This window comes from Phaethon lepturus, unplaced genomic scaffold (assembly GCF_000687285.1).
Source record: "Phaethon lepturus isolate BGI_N335 unplaced genomic scaffold, ASM68728v1 scaffold7838, whole genome shotgun sequence".
Classification (NCBI taxonomy): Eukaryota; Metazoa; Chordata; class Aves; order Phaethontiformes; family Phaethontidae; genus Phaethon; species Phaethon lepturus.
Window position 1 is genome coordinate 109,979 of NW_010556847.1, and position 17,945 is coordinate 127,923.

At 38.3% G+C, this 17,945-nt stretch overlaps 1 protein-coding gene across 1 annotated transcript in view; it reads right to left on the reverse strand.

Moving 5' to 3' along the window:
* Positions 1–13,708, reverse strand: part of EEFSEC (eukaryotic elongation factor, selenocysteine-tRNA-specific) — a gene marked incomplete at its 5' end in the record, with an annotated part of 89,901 nt that extends 76,193 nt beyond the window's left edge. The window contains 3 exons of the mRNA XM_010292575.1: positions 8,422–8,586; positions 11,433–11,529; positions 13,501–13,708. Of these exons, the coding sequence (XP_010290877.1) occupies positions 8,422–8,586; positions 11,433–11,529; positions 13,501–13,708 (470 nt within the window). The remainder of the gene's footprint in view (positions 1–8,421; positions 8,587–11,432; positions 11,530–13,500) is intronic.
* Between the last annotated feature and the right edge of the window lie 4,237 nt (positions 13,709–17,945).

Genomic DNA, 17,945 nt, shown 5'->3' on the forward strand with positions numbered 1-17,945 from the left:
GAAAGCTATGCTTATCATATAGGAAGCTACCTTTCCAATTACTATTCAAGCGTTCCACTAAGATTCCTGCTCAAAGGTATGTGTACGTGCATGTGGGTCTGTTTTCAATTGAACTGGATTGAGAACAACTCTACCTGATAAATTAAAAGAAATAAAGTTAATGACCTGGCAGCAGCAATGCTTAAGCAAACAAGTTATGCAAACACAAAACAGCCACCCTTTGCTTTAAAAAGTAAGCATAAGGTTTAAACAAAGAGACATTTGGATGAAAGTTTGTGATTACTATAGCAATGTCCACTAACTTAGTTTCAAACTTATCTCAAACCCCAGGGTACACAAACCCAAGAACACAACACTTGATCACCAGAACAGCAACTGTTTGACAGGAAGTATGTTACCTAGTAAGTCCCAGGATAACATGCATGTTTTTGTTCAGCTGCATCCCAGTTATGGCTCGAGTCACCTTAAAACCTTTCTCCTCCTGTACGTAGCTTACAGGACCACTGCTTAGAGAACCCACTTTAGATGGCTCCAGGACTCCTTTTCAAACTAAATGCAAGACATTTAGCCCTAGGAAAACAACAGCTAGTATATCCTGTAGAGGAGGTACCAGAATCTGCTTATTCATCTTCAGAAACTGCTCTTGAGAGGATAACACCACTCAGTGTTTATCAGGTCTTGTCCTTTCTCTCAGACCACTCCAGCTTCAGCCTATGGAAACAAGTTCAAAAATACCATCCCAAGGTTTCTCATCTGACCCTGACTGATGCTGGTTTCAAGCACCAGAGGTTTCAAGCCAAGATGTACTCAAGGAGAAGGACATATACACAACTGTATTGCTATACAAGATTGCAACAGCAGCTGAGAAAAAGTGGGGAGAAAAGATCGTTTCTTCAACCAATGGTGCAAGTGGAAGAGATCAATCACTTTGAAGAGCAAACTGAGACTGCAAAAGAAGCTAGAGATGGAGAAAGATGGAAATAGGCAGGAGAAAGAGTAGAATGAGCAGATGAGGGAAATTAAAGCAATAGAGATAAATCTAAATGTCAGGTGTCATCTTAATAGCTTATTAGATGTTTGGTTTTCTTTTCAACCTTGTTTTGGAGTCACAAACCTACATTTGTTTATCCTTAAATACGTTGCTGTATCGAAGCCACATTGTTCACTAATATAACATACAATAACATATTCCATTTCTCCAGTTGTGGCACTCTTTTGTACTGGGATATTGAGCTTTTCCATCAGATCCAGCAACCCAGTAGTTTGGTAATTCCCGAAGAGCTACAGAATACTGAGCATCATAGGCTACACATAGAAGTCACATCTACCAGCAGTCTACACTAGTCAGGAGAGCACATTAATGTGGCACACTAGTGGGGAGAATGCCTACATACATGGGAGCGTGCATGCAGTCACTAGCGAAACTATTACACTTCAGTGCAAGACCAACCTCAGAACAACTCTACCTGTATAATTCTTCTGTTAGTCCATTGGTTCCCTGTTCTTCAGCTCAGTTTCTTTCCCACCTTGTATTTCTGTAAGAACTTTCTTCATCTTTTCTAATATTTCTCAGAGACAAATTATTTACTGAAATCTGGACAGAAAAAAAAGTAATTTGATTTATCTAAGAAAATCAGTCATTGTATCGAAAACTACATTCATCTCCTACAGTATTTTCATCTACTCAGAATCAAGTTGATCCTGCATTTCTTTTTCATTTTGAACCCCATTGAACAGCATGCCAGTTCTTAGGCAATAACAACTCCCTGCACTTTCTATTAAAGGCAAAATTATCTGTGTGGCACTAGCACAAAATACACACTATAAATTATCTTGTGCATTAACCACAACCAGTCAGCACTGTAGATAACCCTGAACAAGCAATCAGTATCATAGAAATACTGCAGAAGTTAAAGTCTACCTTGGAGAACAGTACTGTTTCCAGCAATGCTGCACTTCCATGTGGAGCCTGGATCCCAAACAGTCATTTAAAGATGCTTAAGTGGATAGAAGCAATACAGAAATTACACACAAATCTATTCCTTTTCAGATCTGCTGTAGGAAGAAACTTGTACACTTTGGATAACTTTTCTAATCCATTAGAAGACAACCTGTATCCCAACTGTCTCCAGCTGGCAGGAAGCACAGGGTATATCTAGATCTCCAAGAAAAGATGCAGATGAATTTTAGTACTTGAAGAGTTAATTGGCCAGCACTGACTACGCCACTTTTCTGTGTACAGAGATCACATTAGACACACAAGCTCCAAAAATACAGTGTATGGTTTGGATTAGCACTGCTCAGGTTGGCTGTTCTCCCCTGGCTTCCTTCCCTTCTGCTCGGACCAAGTAGAAAAAATTTTAAAACAACATTATATATATCCGGCTCCCTTTCTATTATGTCTTATCCCTGGTCCTGAATAAAACAAACCTTAGCACACAAAGTCCTTTACCTTGCTCCTTTTTTTTACTGTACCTACACGATACTTAATAAAAAATTGCAAGCTATATGAACTAAACCACTGTACTTCAGTAACAGGTAGTGAAAGAACAGCAACATACAAATCTCTTCCTGAACCTTTTTAAAGTCTAAAGTTAACTAGATTTTTTTTTTTAAATTTTAAATACAAAATTAAAATTAATTCTGTTCTTTGGAGTCTTGCGGGTTTGGGTTTGTTTGCCTTTTTTTTTTTTTGAGGACATGGTGTTGGTTTGGTTTTTTTGAAGTGTGAACTAAACCAGAAAAAAAACAAAACCAAAAACACCCATACAGTAAGAAGTTACAAACCATACAATGAAAATGAGGGAAATGATCTTTAGAAAGAGCTCAGCATCAGCATCTGCTACTCTTATTCTCTCAAGAGGTTGAGCCAAAAAGATTTGAGAAGTTTTTATTGCCAGATCTAAATTTCATTCTGCAGGCACTGGATCAGGTCTTTAATCCTTTACTTAACCACAAAGAACCGTGCTGAGGAGTTTAATTCTTCCAAAACAACTGATAATATCCTAAACGTTGAAAGCGGAGTACTTTCCAGTATAAGCCAAATCCTGCATGTTTTGCTTTTAAGTAAATGCCACAGCAGATGCAAAACCAGTAGGATTCACACTGATGTTTTCTAGGAAAGGAGAAAATCTCCAAAAAACACAACCCATGCTTTAGAAGTGGCAGACAATTAAAGAAAGAGTTTAACACTTATACTGAATTAAGCCGCATGTATAACATTATGTGTATATGTTTAACTTATTGATTTAGGATTTAAGATTCTTGTATTTTATCACCCGCACATTTTAATACATATTATGAACTGCCTTTTCATGATTTTATCAGTTAATTTAATTGATTCTCCCCTCCAACCTAAATTTTTGAACTACCCCTCTTCACAGCATTTCAATTAAAAGAAAATGTTCAAGCTAAGCTAGACTTCTCCCCTAGCAGATGAACTGTAGTATTTTAAAGGCTGTTTATATCAGCATTGGGCAAGAAAAATCCAAGAAGTATTGGGAAAAACAGATGTAGAAACAGCATTCAGACATACTTAGAAAATGTAGCAAGAGTTCTATCTATTCGCAGTGCAAAACATGGTCAAGATATCCTGAAATTTGGAAGCAGTATATTATGAGGTCCAAAGAACTCAAAATTATAGTGGTAAAAATTTATTTAGTATTTCACCATGAAAGTCCACGCAAGTGTCTTCGTGATCCAGTTCAGTGGGGTTTGATCCAACTTAGTTTTCTGAGATTTAAAAGTTCTCTGACAAGATTTAACCGTGCAACTCTGCGCATAAAGTCCTTAAATACACTGAAATTAGTTCTTATTACATTTATATACTAAAGCTCCCTAAGCAGAGGCCTTGCGACATCAGATAGGCTGAAGTACTCATGTAGGCAAAAGCAGATATATCCGTTACAATTTGAATAGCTACAGTGCTTTGAAGGAAATAGCCTTGCAAATACTATTTGGGTTATTCTAAGAGACACTGGAGAATTTTTTGTTGGATGAGCTATACGAACTACAGAATGTTTGCCAAAAAACAGACCAAGGTTATCTAGCCAACAATGAAGCTTAAAAAAAAAAAATCTCTTTTCATATGGTAGAAGTATATGAAATCATGAAGCTTCTCAGGATTACACTTACAAAATTATATTTCTTAAAAGTTCATAAAGTCAATATAACTTGACAGCAAATAGGCCCTTGCCAAGACAGAATCCAGTACTGGTTTAAACTGATACTCATTTACTAGGAAACTTAACTAGATAAAGAGAAGCAAGTTTCTCACATTTTTCATATTTGATGTCTCATGTGACTTCTTGAAAGTATATCAGAGTACTGAAACACCTGGATGACTACTCGCCAAGAGAAGCATTTCATAAACACACTTGCAACTTTTGAGATTCAAATGCTCAAAATGAATGCCAAAATTCTACTGCAAACCTCAGGGATAGTGAAAGTTGGACCTGGTATGAATATTCTTCTTCGCCTTTAATGATAACAGCTCAACCACACCTAGCAGATCAAAAATCTCATAATGTTTAAAGAGGCACCTCCCAAGGTCAGTCCAATGATTGAGTGTCCACATGATTTATTACACAAGAAATAACTTTGTACTGTTATACATTATTCAGCTTCAGCACACAGCAAAAATTCCTACATGACCCCCTACAGAAAAACATCAACGTAACTGTTTACCAATAACACAGCTACTCAGCCTTCAAGACACTCATGAACTTCAGACAAAATGCCGTACAAAATGGCAGTATACTGTACTTTTATATAGGCTCCACCGAAGCTATTAGCCTCCACCAGCCATTCAGCTTGCTCTAAACAGAACAGATAGGAACCTGAATATAAAGCAAGGAGAAAAGTTCTACTTCTTACAAGTCCTGAAAACAACAGTAGTCTTTGTACTTGGCTGCCATGTACATGCTTTGTGGCTGCTATATGCCTGCAGCACTTGATCACAGGTAAGGCAATACCGAGTCGACACTTTCAGGATGACCAAATTTATATCCATTAACTGTGCACATTTCTGCCTCCTCACTCAATTCAGACTTGACTTCTTCTATGATCTTTCACAATCTTAGGACAGAGAGATATTCTTATTAAGTAATCTGAAAGATTTTCTGTGACCTAAAACATCTTTAAAGGAATATTAACTTATTATCACCCATTTTATGCAATCTTCCAGTATTTCTAATGTGATTGCGACTGTGCAATCCAAAGCTAGAATCACTAACACTGGGTAGAAGGAAGATCACATACCATACAATATTTTGCATTACTTCTCACACGAGAATTTTTTTGTTTTGTTTTGAGACAACCACTGGTTAAGAACAAGAGTCCTGCTTCTTGCCTTTTTTCTGCCTAAGTAGCTACTGTTCTTAGGCTACTATGACTTTTTTTTTTTCACCTGGATAAAGAAGGCAGAGATACCTCTCCCTCACTGAAAACACACACTTTCCTTTCTCAATTAAAGTAAGCTATAAAAAGATATAGCAGCACTAGAATTTGACATTCATGCTCACTTAAATTAAGTTCACTAAACAAAATATACTTAGGTAAATCTTTTGAAGTGATTATCACCAAACCTATCAATAGAATAAAATCTATATTGAAAAAATCCTTACTATTCTAACTCCAGGAACTTTTATAAAGCAGAAATAAAAATGTCACGAGTTGTTACAGTTTATAAACTAGAAGACTGTAGAGATGGAAAGACCACTGAAATAATATTAAAGGACATTCAGAACTCTGCCAATAATACATTTTTGCTGCAGAAATCCTAGGTTCATGCTCTTCAAGGTGGATTTCAAGTGCTAGTGAGCAAATAGTACTAACTCAATTGGATAGTGAACTGTTTGCTGTGTCAAATATTTTTGCCAAACACATATATATAATTTTTCTTTTCACTATATGGATAATCAATCCCAGATGGCAATTTACATAGGCAACAGCATAAAGGAATCCATGCACTGCTGGTGCTCTCAGCCTCAATCAGAGCAAGCATGGGCGTTTGAGAATGTCACTGTTTATTTTTAATTGCTGTGTCCCTCCTTTGTGCAGGTTCAAGCGGTCAAAGATGTCGAAGTCCATTAGTAGAACTGGAAGGTGATGCCACTTCATTTGGTGGGAGGGTTCCTCAAATTTAAAAAGCAGCTGGTTTGTAATGTCCCTAAATGCCCAGTGGGCACCAGCTGTCAATCTCAGTTACCATAGGGTCAGGGCAAAAAAAGGTCAGAGAGAGTCATAAACCACAACGTGTTGTGAAATGTGCTTCCTCCGTTACCTTGTAGGCCTGAGAAAGGTTTGACCTTTTATAGGTATCCTAACCCATCTCTGCATGATGCTAGCAGGGGTAAGTACAACACACAACTCAAGCTTACAAAAGTTGCTTCCTTTTACTGCGCCTTGGTTTCCATACCTGTACAACATGAACATGAATATTCACAAGCTCCTAATGGCAAAAAACCAAAATGCAAAACTCTGCCCACCACTACTACCACTCAGAAGTATGGACACATCTTCTACTTCACACAAGGCAGGAGAAGGATTAGTTAATTAATTAACAGCAATTGAAAATAACTAAAACTTTGAAGGAAGTTGTTAATGCCATAAAAGCCAAGTGATCTGGCTCCTCTTTGTCAATGACCTGTTTATCCACTAACTTGCTTTTCACTTCACTGCTCCCCCAGTCACTTGGGAAGAAAGCATCTTTTAAATTCCAACTTAAAGCCCTTCTTACTGTCCTTTTAAACACCTATTTGCAATATGCAAATTATTCACTACACTTTTGTAATTTTCCCCTTCATACAGATTCTCGGAGAGCAGACTAATTCCTGAACACACTTCTCCACAACATTCTTGGACTATACAGGAAGAGCTGAACAGTCATTTCCAGATATGATCTAGTTATGCATTCTTTCTTTGCAAGAAATAATTACTCCGCTCTGTCTCACCCCCATCTCCCAGAGCACAAAGCGACAGGAAGTTTGGCCAGTGCTACGCCAAAAGGAAAGTAGCTAACTTAGCTATGCAAGGTCCCCGTTGGGCAGGAGCCATCACTCAGCACTCCTCAGCCTTGCACTCCTAACTACTTGTCCCATCTTGGACCCCTTGTGCAGACAGGCCCAGGACAGCAAGCGGGACACAACAGAAAAGGGAAGGAACACTGGCAAGGGGAAAGCGGGAGAGGTTAAAACCACAGCTTCAATCCCAGCAAAGCAGATTCCCTGCAGGAATTGAAAGCATGGCTCCCAGAATGGGCTGCATGCTGCAAGTGAGAATATGGGCAGTGAGGAACTCCACTTCGAAAGCAGACATAATGGGGTACATATCATGTAAATCACTTTTATGCAAAGGACAATATGATATAAACTAGATGGCCACAGGTATCACCGAAGAGGCTAACCAAAAATTAATTGTCACCTACCAGCAAAACATTTCAGGTGAAATCAGAATGCCTCACTTAGTCCTTCACTTGCCCACAAAGTACAGGCAAAAACGAGAAAACAGCACATTCCCTCAATGAAACAGAAAGATCCTTACAGTAACACGACTTGAGTATAATACTGACAGCACCAATAAGGTCCCACCCAGGCTTGTTCAGCCAAAAGCTGCCTACTCTCAGAATGTAAGTGGCTGGGCCCCCTTTAAGTGGCAGTTGCAAAACACTCCACAAGTCTTGAGTCATTTGGGGCAATTAATAAAAAGGGAAAGTCAAAGCAGTCAAAAATCAACATCTGTGAAATAGGTTTCACCTGTTCCAAGTATAAATTGGAATAAAATTTCACCATTCCAAGCATATTTTCTTTTAAAGGATGAATATATTTTAAGGAAATAAAATAGTAACAGCAGTTAAGCAGTTCAAAGGCCACTGAAAGGCCCTTGACTTTCTACAGGCTCTCTAAAAAACCCAACGGCAGCAAGCCACCGACTACATCCCAGCAGTTCTACCAGAACATGCTGACATCAACTAAAACCTCAGCAAACAAAGAGAATGCGCATCAAGCATTTCAATGCCCTCTTCTTGTCACTTTCTTCACTTCCAAACATCTCAGGAAACCTACCTACACAGGTTCTTTTGCAAGTCTTCTCACTGCAGCATGTCTCAAATGAAAGTAACCTCACTCAAACCTTGTACAGTCCTTGGACACATCCTACCTTGGAAGCATTCCCACCTTGCTTTTCTGAATTTGAAAGTAACATGCTAATCTACGTCAGTCTTCTCTTCATTCAACTGCAATTGAGCAGGTAGCTTTACTGGCTGCTTTATTTAAAAATTTCTGTGTCTTCCTATTATAAGTTGACTTATAGTGGAGTACAAAGAGACAGACATCGAAAATAATTGGATAATTTCAGATTGGAAAAGAACACTCTCTTCTTTGTTGAGTATCTCTATCAGGAAAACTAAGGGGAATAACTCACCTTCAGGGCAGGAATCTCCACATTGTCACCAAGGCTAACAGAACCAGAAAGAATAGTCCCTGTCATCACTGTGCCTTGACCCTTGATAGAGAAACAGTGGTCGACTGCCATAAGGAAGTGTCCCGAGGGGTCTCTTGATGGCAGGTAAGCCTGAGACTTCAGGACCTAAAAAAAAAAAAAAAAAAAAAAAAAAAAAAAAGCAGCACCATGCCTGGGTGAAAAGTCATGACAGCCATACAGCAAAAGGAAGGAAAGCTGATGACTGATTGAACAAGCTTGCAGTTTTACTGATTTCAGGCATCTCCCAGTGAGCTTAGAACGCACCAATGTCAAATTAACTGTGTGCCATAGAGGAGATGCGCACTTAGTAGCGGGAACAGTTCGATTTTCTGCCTTAGAAAGATTTGGTGCTGCACATTTAGCTTGGTTAGCAAAACTGCACTGGCGATAAAGTTGCTGCCAAACTCAATATAAACACTGCAGCAAAGCAAAGAGGAAAAAAAAATCCTGTACATCATTCCCCCCCATCTTTTTTCCCCTTCTCTCTCAAAAGTATAATTTTACAGTGCATTTTGCTACTTCAGCTTTTTTGGATTTTGTGAAAATGAACTTACATACAGATATTAGCACCCCATAAAGCCCATCCCTACCTCCCTCCCAGAAAAACTATTATACTGGGTTAAGTTTTCAAAGTCACCTTCCCCTTCAGATTGCTGTTAACACTTCTTGGAGGACCAAAATGCTACGAAAATCAGCTACCTAAGTACCATTTTCTAGAGAAATTCTCCAAGTTTAGGATTTCTGTTTTGCTGACAAATACTGTATTTCTTAAAATATATCACCACAGACAAAAGACCTTAATTACAGAAATGCAGTAATCTACCCAGCAGTGCTTCAGAGGAACTGGTTCACCCTTGGCTCATATCACTTTTGATCTCTGCCTCTTAGAACATCAGCATATAAACTTGGCACTACCTTTATTGTCTGCTTTTAAGATCAGAAAATGCAGGTTAAGCCCACGTTGTAATGGCAGAACAATGGAGAGAGACCCTTACCAAGGACAGAAAAGATAATACTTCGAAGCTCAATGGCAGGGCTCACACAGCATTAGCCAGCTCTTCTAATATTACGTCTCAGAGTTGACAGAAACATCTGCAACATGGGTATTTCCTTCAAAGGTTTTAACCCTAGGGAACATCCCAGTAAATCTACCTGAAACCAGATGAAGGCAGAACTAAGGACTTCCCTATGTCCACCTTCCTAGACATTGCTGTGGGCAGCCTGGTTCTTGCTAAATCTAACCTAAGGTCATACTGTATCACACTCCCATGCCCACCTCAGGCCATACGTGCCTGGGAGGCAGTACGACACTCATCCTACCTTTGTATAAGTCAGGCTGCCCCAGCCCAGACCCCCAGATTTTTGATGACTAGTGCTGCACCCCAACTTCAGCAATTTACAAGTATTTTAAACCTGGCAGCATCCAAATCGGACTTCGACAAGTCTTCAAAGAATGATGCCTTTGTTTTAGGACTACTTTCTGCAAATAACAGTGGCACCCCCACAGTGTGAAGAGGCTACTTTTCCCTAAAGCTTATTCACAGAAAGGGTGACAAGTCTATTACAAGCTACAAACTGCTCTCAAACGGCTATTTTAATTGTCCTGCCCTTCACAGTATAAGCTTCATGCTATGTAACTTACTGTATAACTGATTTTTCTGAAAGCCTGAGAACTTACTCTATCCTCTCCCCCACCCTCCAAAAAAACCCCAACCTACAAACAAAAAAACAACCCACATTGCTGGAACTAAGGATACCTGCGAAGCACCAGTTTGTTTAAAGTCTTTTCTTGTTCATATGGGTCTGACATGTTATACAATCATATAGTTTCTTCCAGGCCCTACCTCATTCAGGGCACAGGGTAAATCCAGGTCATGCTTTTTATCTTTTGCAGATGTGCAAGACGTACAGTAAGGCAAAGTATCACAGAGAAAGATGGTTTCATCATGAAGGCAGGTGGTGCTCCTCTAGAGAATGGATTCTACACTTGCTTATGCCAGAACTCCCATGTATTGTCATTCTCTTAAAAATTAAACTTTCCACGGGGAATCACTGACTATACACCTCAGACTGTCCAAACAGAAACCCCAAAGCTTCACAGGAGTGCTAAGCACTCAATTGCAATCAAAATTGGCAGGTACTATGATCTGAATACAAGCATGTCCCAAAAGAGTTCCTAGTTTCGCTTAAATTTGGCAACTAAAATTAGTGAACTCAGTGGACTTAACCCCTTTGTGCCTCAGCTTCCCAATCTAAATATGGATTAAAGTCACCTCTACACTTCCTATAGGTCTTTTGGAAGTAAATTAACTGTTTGCCAAGTGCGCAAGACCAGTGATGTGTGCCAAAGAAAAGTCCAGGAGGAAATTAATCATTCTGAATGCAGAGCAGTATTTGAATGGAGTCATGAGGCCACACAGAGAATAATGAGAATTAAAACAAAATACAGACTACCTGCTCACTAGTTGAGCCCTGTCCATCCTGTGCAAGGAATGAGGTAAGAGTTGTTTAGAATAAAAAAAATCATGCAATTAAACACTGGATCATAATACACACACAAAGGAAGAAGACAATTCCCAATGTGTAACTTTTGAGTGCCTGACTTCACAACTTCACTGCTTTAACTGTGGTACAATTATAAAACAACACCTACCAAGGATCTGGCAGAATTTTAAAGCTATTTTTATCCATTATGCTTCATAATTCTTTACAACTTTAAAACCAATTTCACCACACGTGATAGCTGTTTCTTAAGACACAGCTATGCAAAGGGATTGAAGCCTAGTAGTTGAAAAAGGGACTTGCAACTTCAACTTCTCCAATAGCAATTCCTAAAGAACCAGGTTCCTTACAACTGACATTAATGCAGGAGTTCCTCAGCTCTACATATTAATACAGTGTCTTCCAAAAGACTTAAACATTTTGTTGTTGTTATGTTCTTCAGCAGGTACCTCAATTAATTCAGAAACACCTAGCGGATTCTCAGACTCTGGGGCTTCAGGTCCACCAGGCTTTGCTGCAACAGCAACGACAGGACACCCACAGAACCTGAAAAAGAGAAAGACTCCCATCATTAGACCACAGATGTCCTACACATGTCAATGTAAAGTAGTTCCAGGCTCATCTGACAATGAAGGCAACAAAACTCCCTCAAATTCCAATTTATCTGCTCTTCCCCCACAGTGAATAAGTGACAACTTTTTCTTGAATTACTACCATCTGAGCTACTGGACTTCACTATGAAATCTTCAGTCCTGTTTAGTATTAGCTACTGATTCAGTAGGCAAGACCAGTTTATTTCTGAAGCAAAGGTCTGGTACCCAGTGTTATTGCAGTGGCTTTGCGTTCAAGCCATTTTACCTGAAGACTAGCACCATTTTCAGCTTTCATCAAAACAATTATAATCCTAGCTGTCGAGTCATAACCTTCAAAACAGGAGCCAAATGCAAGATGGCACATGATGTCTACCTCAGTCTAGAGGCAGACTGTAAGAGCTGCAGATGACAAAGATCTAAATCTACTGAAATCAAAGTTCATGAAACTCTCAGATCTCAAACATGCCAAGGTTCAGAGAAGAGCTGTACTTCCACAACTGACCTCAGTTTAGCTTTTCTCTTATAATGAATTTTACCTTTTGAGTCCTTAATATTCAGCAGCTTTTATTTTTTATCAGACACAGATAAAAAATAACTATTAGTTGTAATACTGCTTAAGTTACATCCTATATATCAACCTTTCAAACAACAAAATAAATTATCTAATGGATTTCTTGTGATTTATCTCTAAAGTTTTCTTAACTTTATCATCTCAATGCTATCCCCATTGGGATTAGCTGCGAATTTGATCACACTCACAGCTGTAGAAAATTGTTAATCCAAAATGCTTTAATATATTGCAGGTGTCTCTTTTCTCTATCTCCCCTAAAACAAGGGGCAACAACCTACAGAGAAAACCAAGACACCATGTATTTACTTGCCCTTAAGTCAAAAGCTGCCAGAGAGAATTGAAAGGCATAGGATTCTAAATTCAGAGAGAATTTCACTTTCTTGGTGACCTCTGTACCATTCCCAACACAATGAACGGACCCAAGAACAACATGGGAGTTGGAAAGACACCAAGGTCTTTGTAGTCACTATTGTGGCAGTTGCATAGTTAAAAAGGGACATTGCCCTACCATCACAAATAAGCTAAACAGGAATTGCCATATTCAACCAAGCTTTGCTTTTTTCGTTCTGGTGACATTCTCTCCTCTGTACACTGAATCCTATTCCTTTGATTCTTCAAATCAAAATGTGACCTAACAGCTTATAAACATGGGAGTCAATGTCCCCTTACCACCCTGGGCAAAAAGCTGTGCTTCAGTTTGTGTAACCACCAAATAAATATTGTGTCTGTACTGTATCTTCCCACTTCAAAACAGCCACATTTCCACTCATGAATCTCACGGCACTTCACTCATTATGTACCTCAATTAATTTACCTAAACAGGCCTGACAAACATCATCCCAGCCAGAGACACACTACATGACATAAACTTCCATCATTCTGCTCTCCATAGTTGGGGCAATCACATTTTTTTACCTCAGTTAAGGAAAAGCCCTAACACCTCCTTTTCCCTGGAGTGAAAAAGACCTACAGATAACAACAAAAGTTGCAAGTCTGTAAACTAAAAAGAAAACAAAAAACACAAAACATCCAAACAAACAAAAAACCCACCAACCATAAACACACACCCAACAGTTCTTCATCTGGATATTCTGGCTTTGTTTTATCCAACCTGAACACCCAGCAGCCCTTTGAACTGAAAAGCTTCATCATAGGAAAATACTTGTCTACCCATAATACTTTCAGATGCAAATTCAGGACTGCGTTTGAGTTTCTAGTGATCTTTCCACTCTTCTCATCATCTTTGCTAGATATCTCAGTATGTTTAGAAGCATGTTGGAAGGGGAATGCGGGTGAAGTATTTTTGTTAAATATTTCGTTACAAGTTAGCTGTTAATATTACTGTTAACTTACTTAGTATTTTCCAAGGTCTTCTGCATTTTCTTAGTCATCTTCTCAATGGCACTTTGTCGCTTCCCCTCTGGAAGGAGATCTATTTTGTTCAGAACTACCACCATCTTCTGGCAGGCAATTTGCCCAATTACCAAGCACTCTGCTGACTGCGTCTGCATCCCTTTTGTCACATCTATTACAAGCATCATCAAATCAATAATCTGGGCACCTGGGGGAGAATTCACAGTCAGTACTGCAGCAGCATAAAATAAGTAAGGATCATTTTCTCAAATAGTTTCCATAAAAACTGTCAGTATATGTACAAATTCCTGGAAATATGAATAGAACACAAGTCAAAGTAAGCACTGAATGCACGGATGTGAAAATAAGACCTCAGGAACTTGAGCTATTATATGCTACCATCACATCATAAAAATATGGAAGCATCTGACAGTTTACAATTTCCTCCATATTAAAAGTTAAAGTTTAAGGATGTTATCACTGCATTAAAAAAACAATTAAGAAAATTACCCTTGCAGCAACACAAGCATTACATTTGCCTCATTTAAGAAAGATTATTTGAGAAGCTAAGCAAGAATATGGTACAGCCAAAGAAACACACAACATTGCAGACAGTTGCACTCGGAGCAACTCAAATAAGAGCCAACTACATGCCATATAACGTCATCTGCAACCCTCAGTCTCCACGATTTCTTCCTTCAGAGTCCAAAATTTTATAAAAATGAAAACAAGATGACCATCACCAGAGGCAGGTCTACCCCAGGTCTAAATTCCTACAATCCCTCAATGTGAAGAAGAGGTGATTTAAATCCTGCAATATGTTGTCATTCACTCCCAATTCAAACCTACACAGCTTGAATATGTACTTCACACACAGCCACAAACAGATCCAATTCTTAGATCTCTTTGAGAGTTCCTAAATTTTAGGCTGAAGTTACTTATCATGCTTATGGATTATTTTTATTTTATTTTTCAAAGTATTGTTGTCATGAACCCTTAATCCTTTGATTGAAGCAATCTGAATTTCATGGATTTAAATTAGTTTTCAAGGCAGCTTTTGAGGAATGTTGGGTCTTCTACTAATTGCATTCAGAATTTTCCTGTCTCATTCCAGGTAACTGGAATATACTCTGAATACCAAAAAAGTAAAGTACAACAGACTTTAATATTGAAAAACATATGTTTAAACACAAAAAAACCTAATACAAAATCCAAAGCTGAACAACCAGAAAGTCATATGTCAAAAAAACGTATTTTGAAAGATGATAGAAGCTGGAAAACATGCAAAATAATAGTATTCTGAATTATAGAACTTTTAATATTTGCCTAAAGCTTTTGATCAGAATAGCAAGAAATAGATACAACTGTTCCTTGTTCCTTCACCCTCTCCAACCTTCCTCCCCCCCACTTTTTTTTTTTAAGCTTTTACAATGGTTATGACAACAGCTACCCTTGTTCGTAATTCCCATGAACTCACGATAGGAAATGATTCTGAGGTTGAAGTGCATGGGTGAATGAGTGGGTGGGAGCTACGACAAGAAAAAAAAAATTATCATTACAAATGACTATTTTCAACCTACCAAAGCTTTCATCTTTTAATAAATGCTAAACCCTTCAGAGCACTAGTTGGATAATTATGACATTTCCAAAGCTCCCACAGAATTTTCACCAATCACTTCAAATATCTCTCCATGACAAATTGAAGATAGACTCTATATCTTCAAAAATAATTTTCATTTTTATGGTTTCAAGAATTGTATCTATTTAGAACTTGCTTAAGTTATAACATGAGTATCATCAAGGCTGTACAAAAGCCTCAGACTTTATATACCATACAGAAGTGCAGACCTAAAGGAAAGGAAGCGGGGGGAATGAACAGCATGAAAATAGTTCAAGTGGGACAAAATACTTAACAATCAGAATGTATGCACTTTTGTGAGTACACACAGCAAGTTCTGCCTTTTTTTTAACCTTAATATAACACCCATATTTTCTATTAAACTATACCTCACAGTAATTCTTACTATGCAAGTGGCATCATTATAAATGAATGAGAATTAATGATTAAAACCAAACCATCAAGTCAAATTGATTATTAATATCATAAAAAGTGCATCTAGTAAAATAACAAGGCTGCCGCTTAAGTTTTAGCTAACTCTGTTACGACTACTAAAGCACAACAATCTTATGCTCCAGAATTAAGCCAAAGTAACCAGATGCAAGTCTGGCCTTGAAAAGGGTGGCTGATAAGATGCATTATATATGGTGCATCTTCCCTCTAACAGGAGACAAAATGCGCACTGAAACTGTTATATGCAGTTTCAGCACAAGGGCCACTTTACCCTGAAACACTAAATCAACTGCTTTGAACATTTGTTATAAAGCAAATATTTGTGATTTTTATATTTATGAATCTATTAGCAACACTTTAAAAGAGCTATAAAATCATCATCCCAATTGCTAGCAAGTCAAGAATGTCTACCTTGGGGCATGTCATAGCAAAGAGAAGATGAACAAAGGAAAAATAACTCTACAGCCCATGGAAAAACTCCAGAAACACCTGAAAATATATCACGACACTCCAGACAAAATTATATTACAAGTCAAGGAAACAGCAGCATACCCAAAGTTCGGAAATATGTGCCTCACTACAACCACTGTGCCTCCTCCAAAACCTTAACGTGCTAACTGGCCACAGTTGGTAAAAGATGTTGCAAGATGAAACACAGAAAGCATGGCAGTGGGAGAGCTGGCACCCAAGCAGGGTGGGAAGCTGAGGCACTTCAACAGTCATGGAACCAAGCAAAAGATCACAACAGCACTCAAAAATACTTGAACTGCATTCTCCAAGGCATGAGGATTTATACATGTCTACTCAGGCGCATCAAGACATGAATGCTCAAGGTTACAGAACCTTTAGGTAATAAGGCAAAAAAAATAATGCTGAGGTTTAGTTCCTCAACTTTCCTATTTGAGTTGCTTAATAAACCATCTCTGACAATACACCTCCTTCCCAATCCCTCAATCTTCTCCCAGTTTTACATTTTGTTTTATTCTAGAACCCACTTCCTTAGTTGCCCTTCATCCATGCTTAATAGTTAATTAAATACTAAAATGAAATAATCTAGGGAGGTCAAAACGAAGTGCACAGGGATTCACAAATGCAATCAGGAAAGTTGGCAGGTCACTTGTTACAAGGTGATAAAACTACAACTACCCCCTACTGAATGTGGAACATCTCCTTCACTACACTTTTTCCTCATAGCATGTAAATAGTAATAGCAGACTTCCAATATGTTTGACTAGTGTGATAGATTATATAGTGAATATGAAGTTAATCAACTCACTACCATGTTGTCTTTCAGTCAACAAAAGGAACAACAGTCCTGAAGAATTTTCTACAGCAGAGCAAGATTTAACCAGGAGAGGTGACATGAGGATGGATTAAAAAACTATCTTCATGTATGCAATCTCACTCAGAAAGATCTTTTCGTTGAGGCATAAAAATATTACAGCCATACCAAGCGGAGATTCTAAAAACAGTAACAAGAACAACACAAGGTGACAACATCACTCAATAAACCTGCACTGTCTGAGCACAAAATGCCTGTCATGGGCTCTTGTGTGAAATGGAACTAAAAAGAACTGAAACACTTCGCTTTTGCTCAAAAAAGGAGACAGGATATGGTTCTACACAGTTAAGAAGAGTGATATGGATGAGTGTTCCTCAAGCCCTGAGAGCAAGGAAATGGCTTGAAATTACTCTGAATGAAGCAGAGACATGTGCAAAGGATACGTCTTTTGTGGTTACATATTGCAAAAACAGATTGCATATAAGGAAGCACAGCAATCAAGAAAAATTTTATCTGCATTGAAGCAAGTCACATAGAATCAATGACAAAGTTAAACTAAGATATTCAAACAATTTTCCCTACAGAAAAAACAGGAGTAACCTTTTATTTGATGTTTCATCTATGAGAGAGATGTTCAAGAACATCTGGAAAGATAAAGAGTCCTCTTGATGCATAATTTCTCACTTTGCTTGAAAATGAAAGATCATCTATCGGAGTATTCTTCATGTGATGACATACAGCTCAGATGTAGCCCTGTAAATAGCAAATGAAACAAACTAGTAGTCACTGGAAAACACAAGGGGGTGAGGAAAGATGGGAATTATATTGCAAGATAAGCAGCTAAACCACAGTGAAAACACAAAGTAGAAGTAGATAGTCTGCATGAAGAAAAAACAAAGATAACATGAACAAAGAGAAACTGGATGACAGCCAAATACAGGAAAAATGCAACAAGACCAGTAGCACATCATCACAGAAAAAAGACTGCAAGAAGCACCAGCTGAACCTGGAGGCAGCAGCACTCATTTGTACCACAAAAGTGACAGGGAACACAGAACTCAGATACCAAGAAAAATACCTTCATAGAGAAGA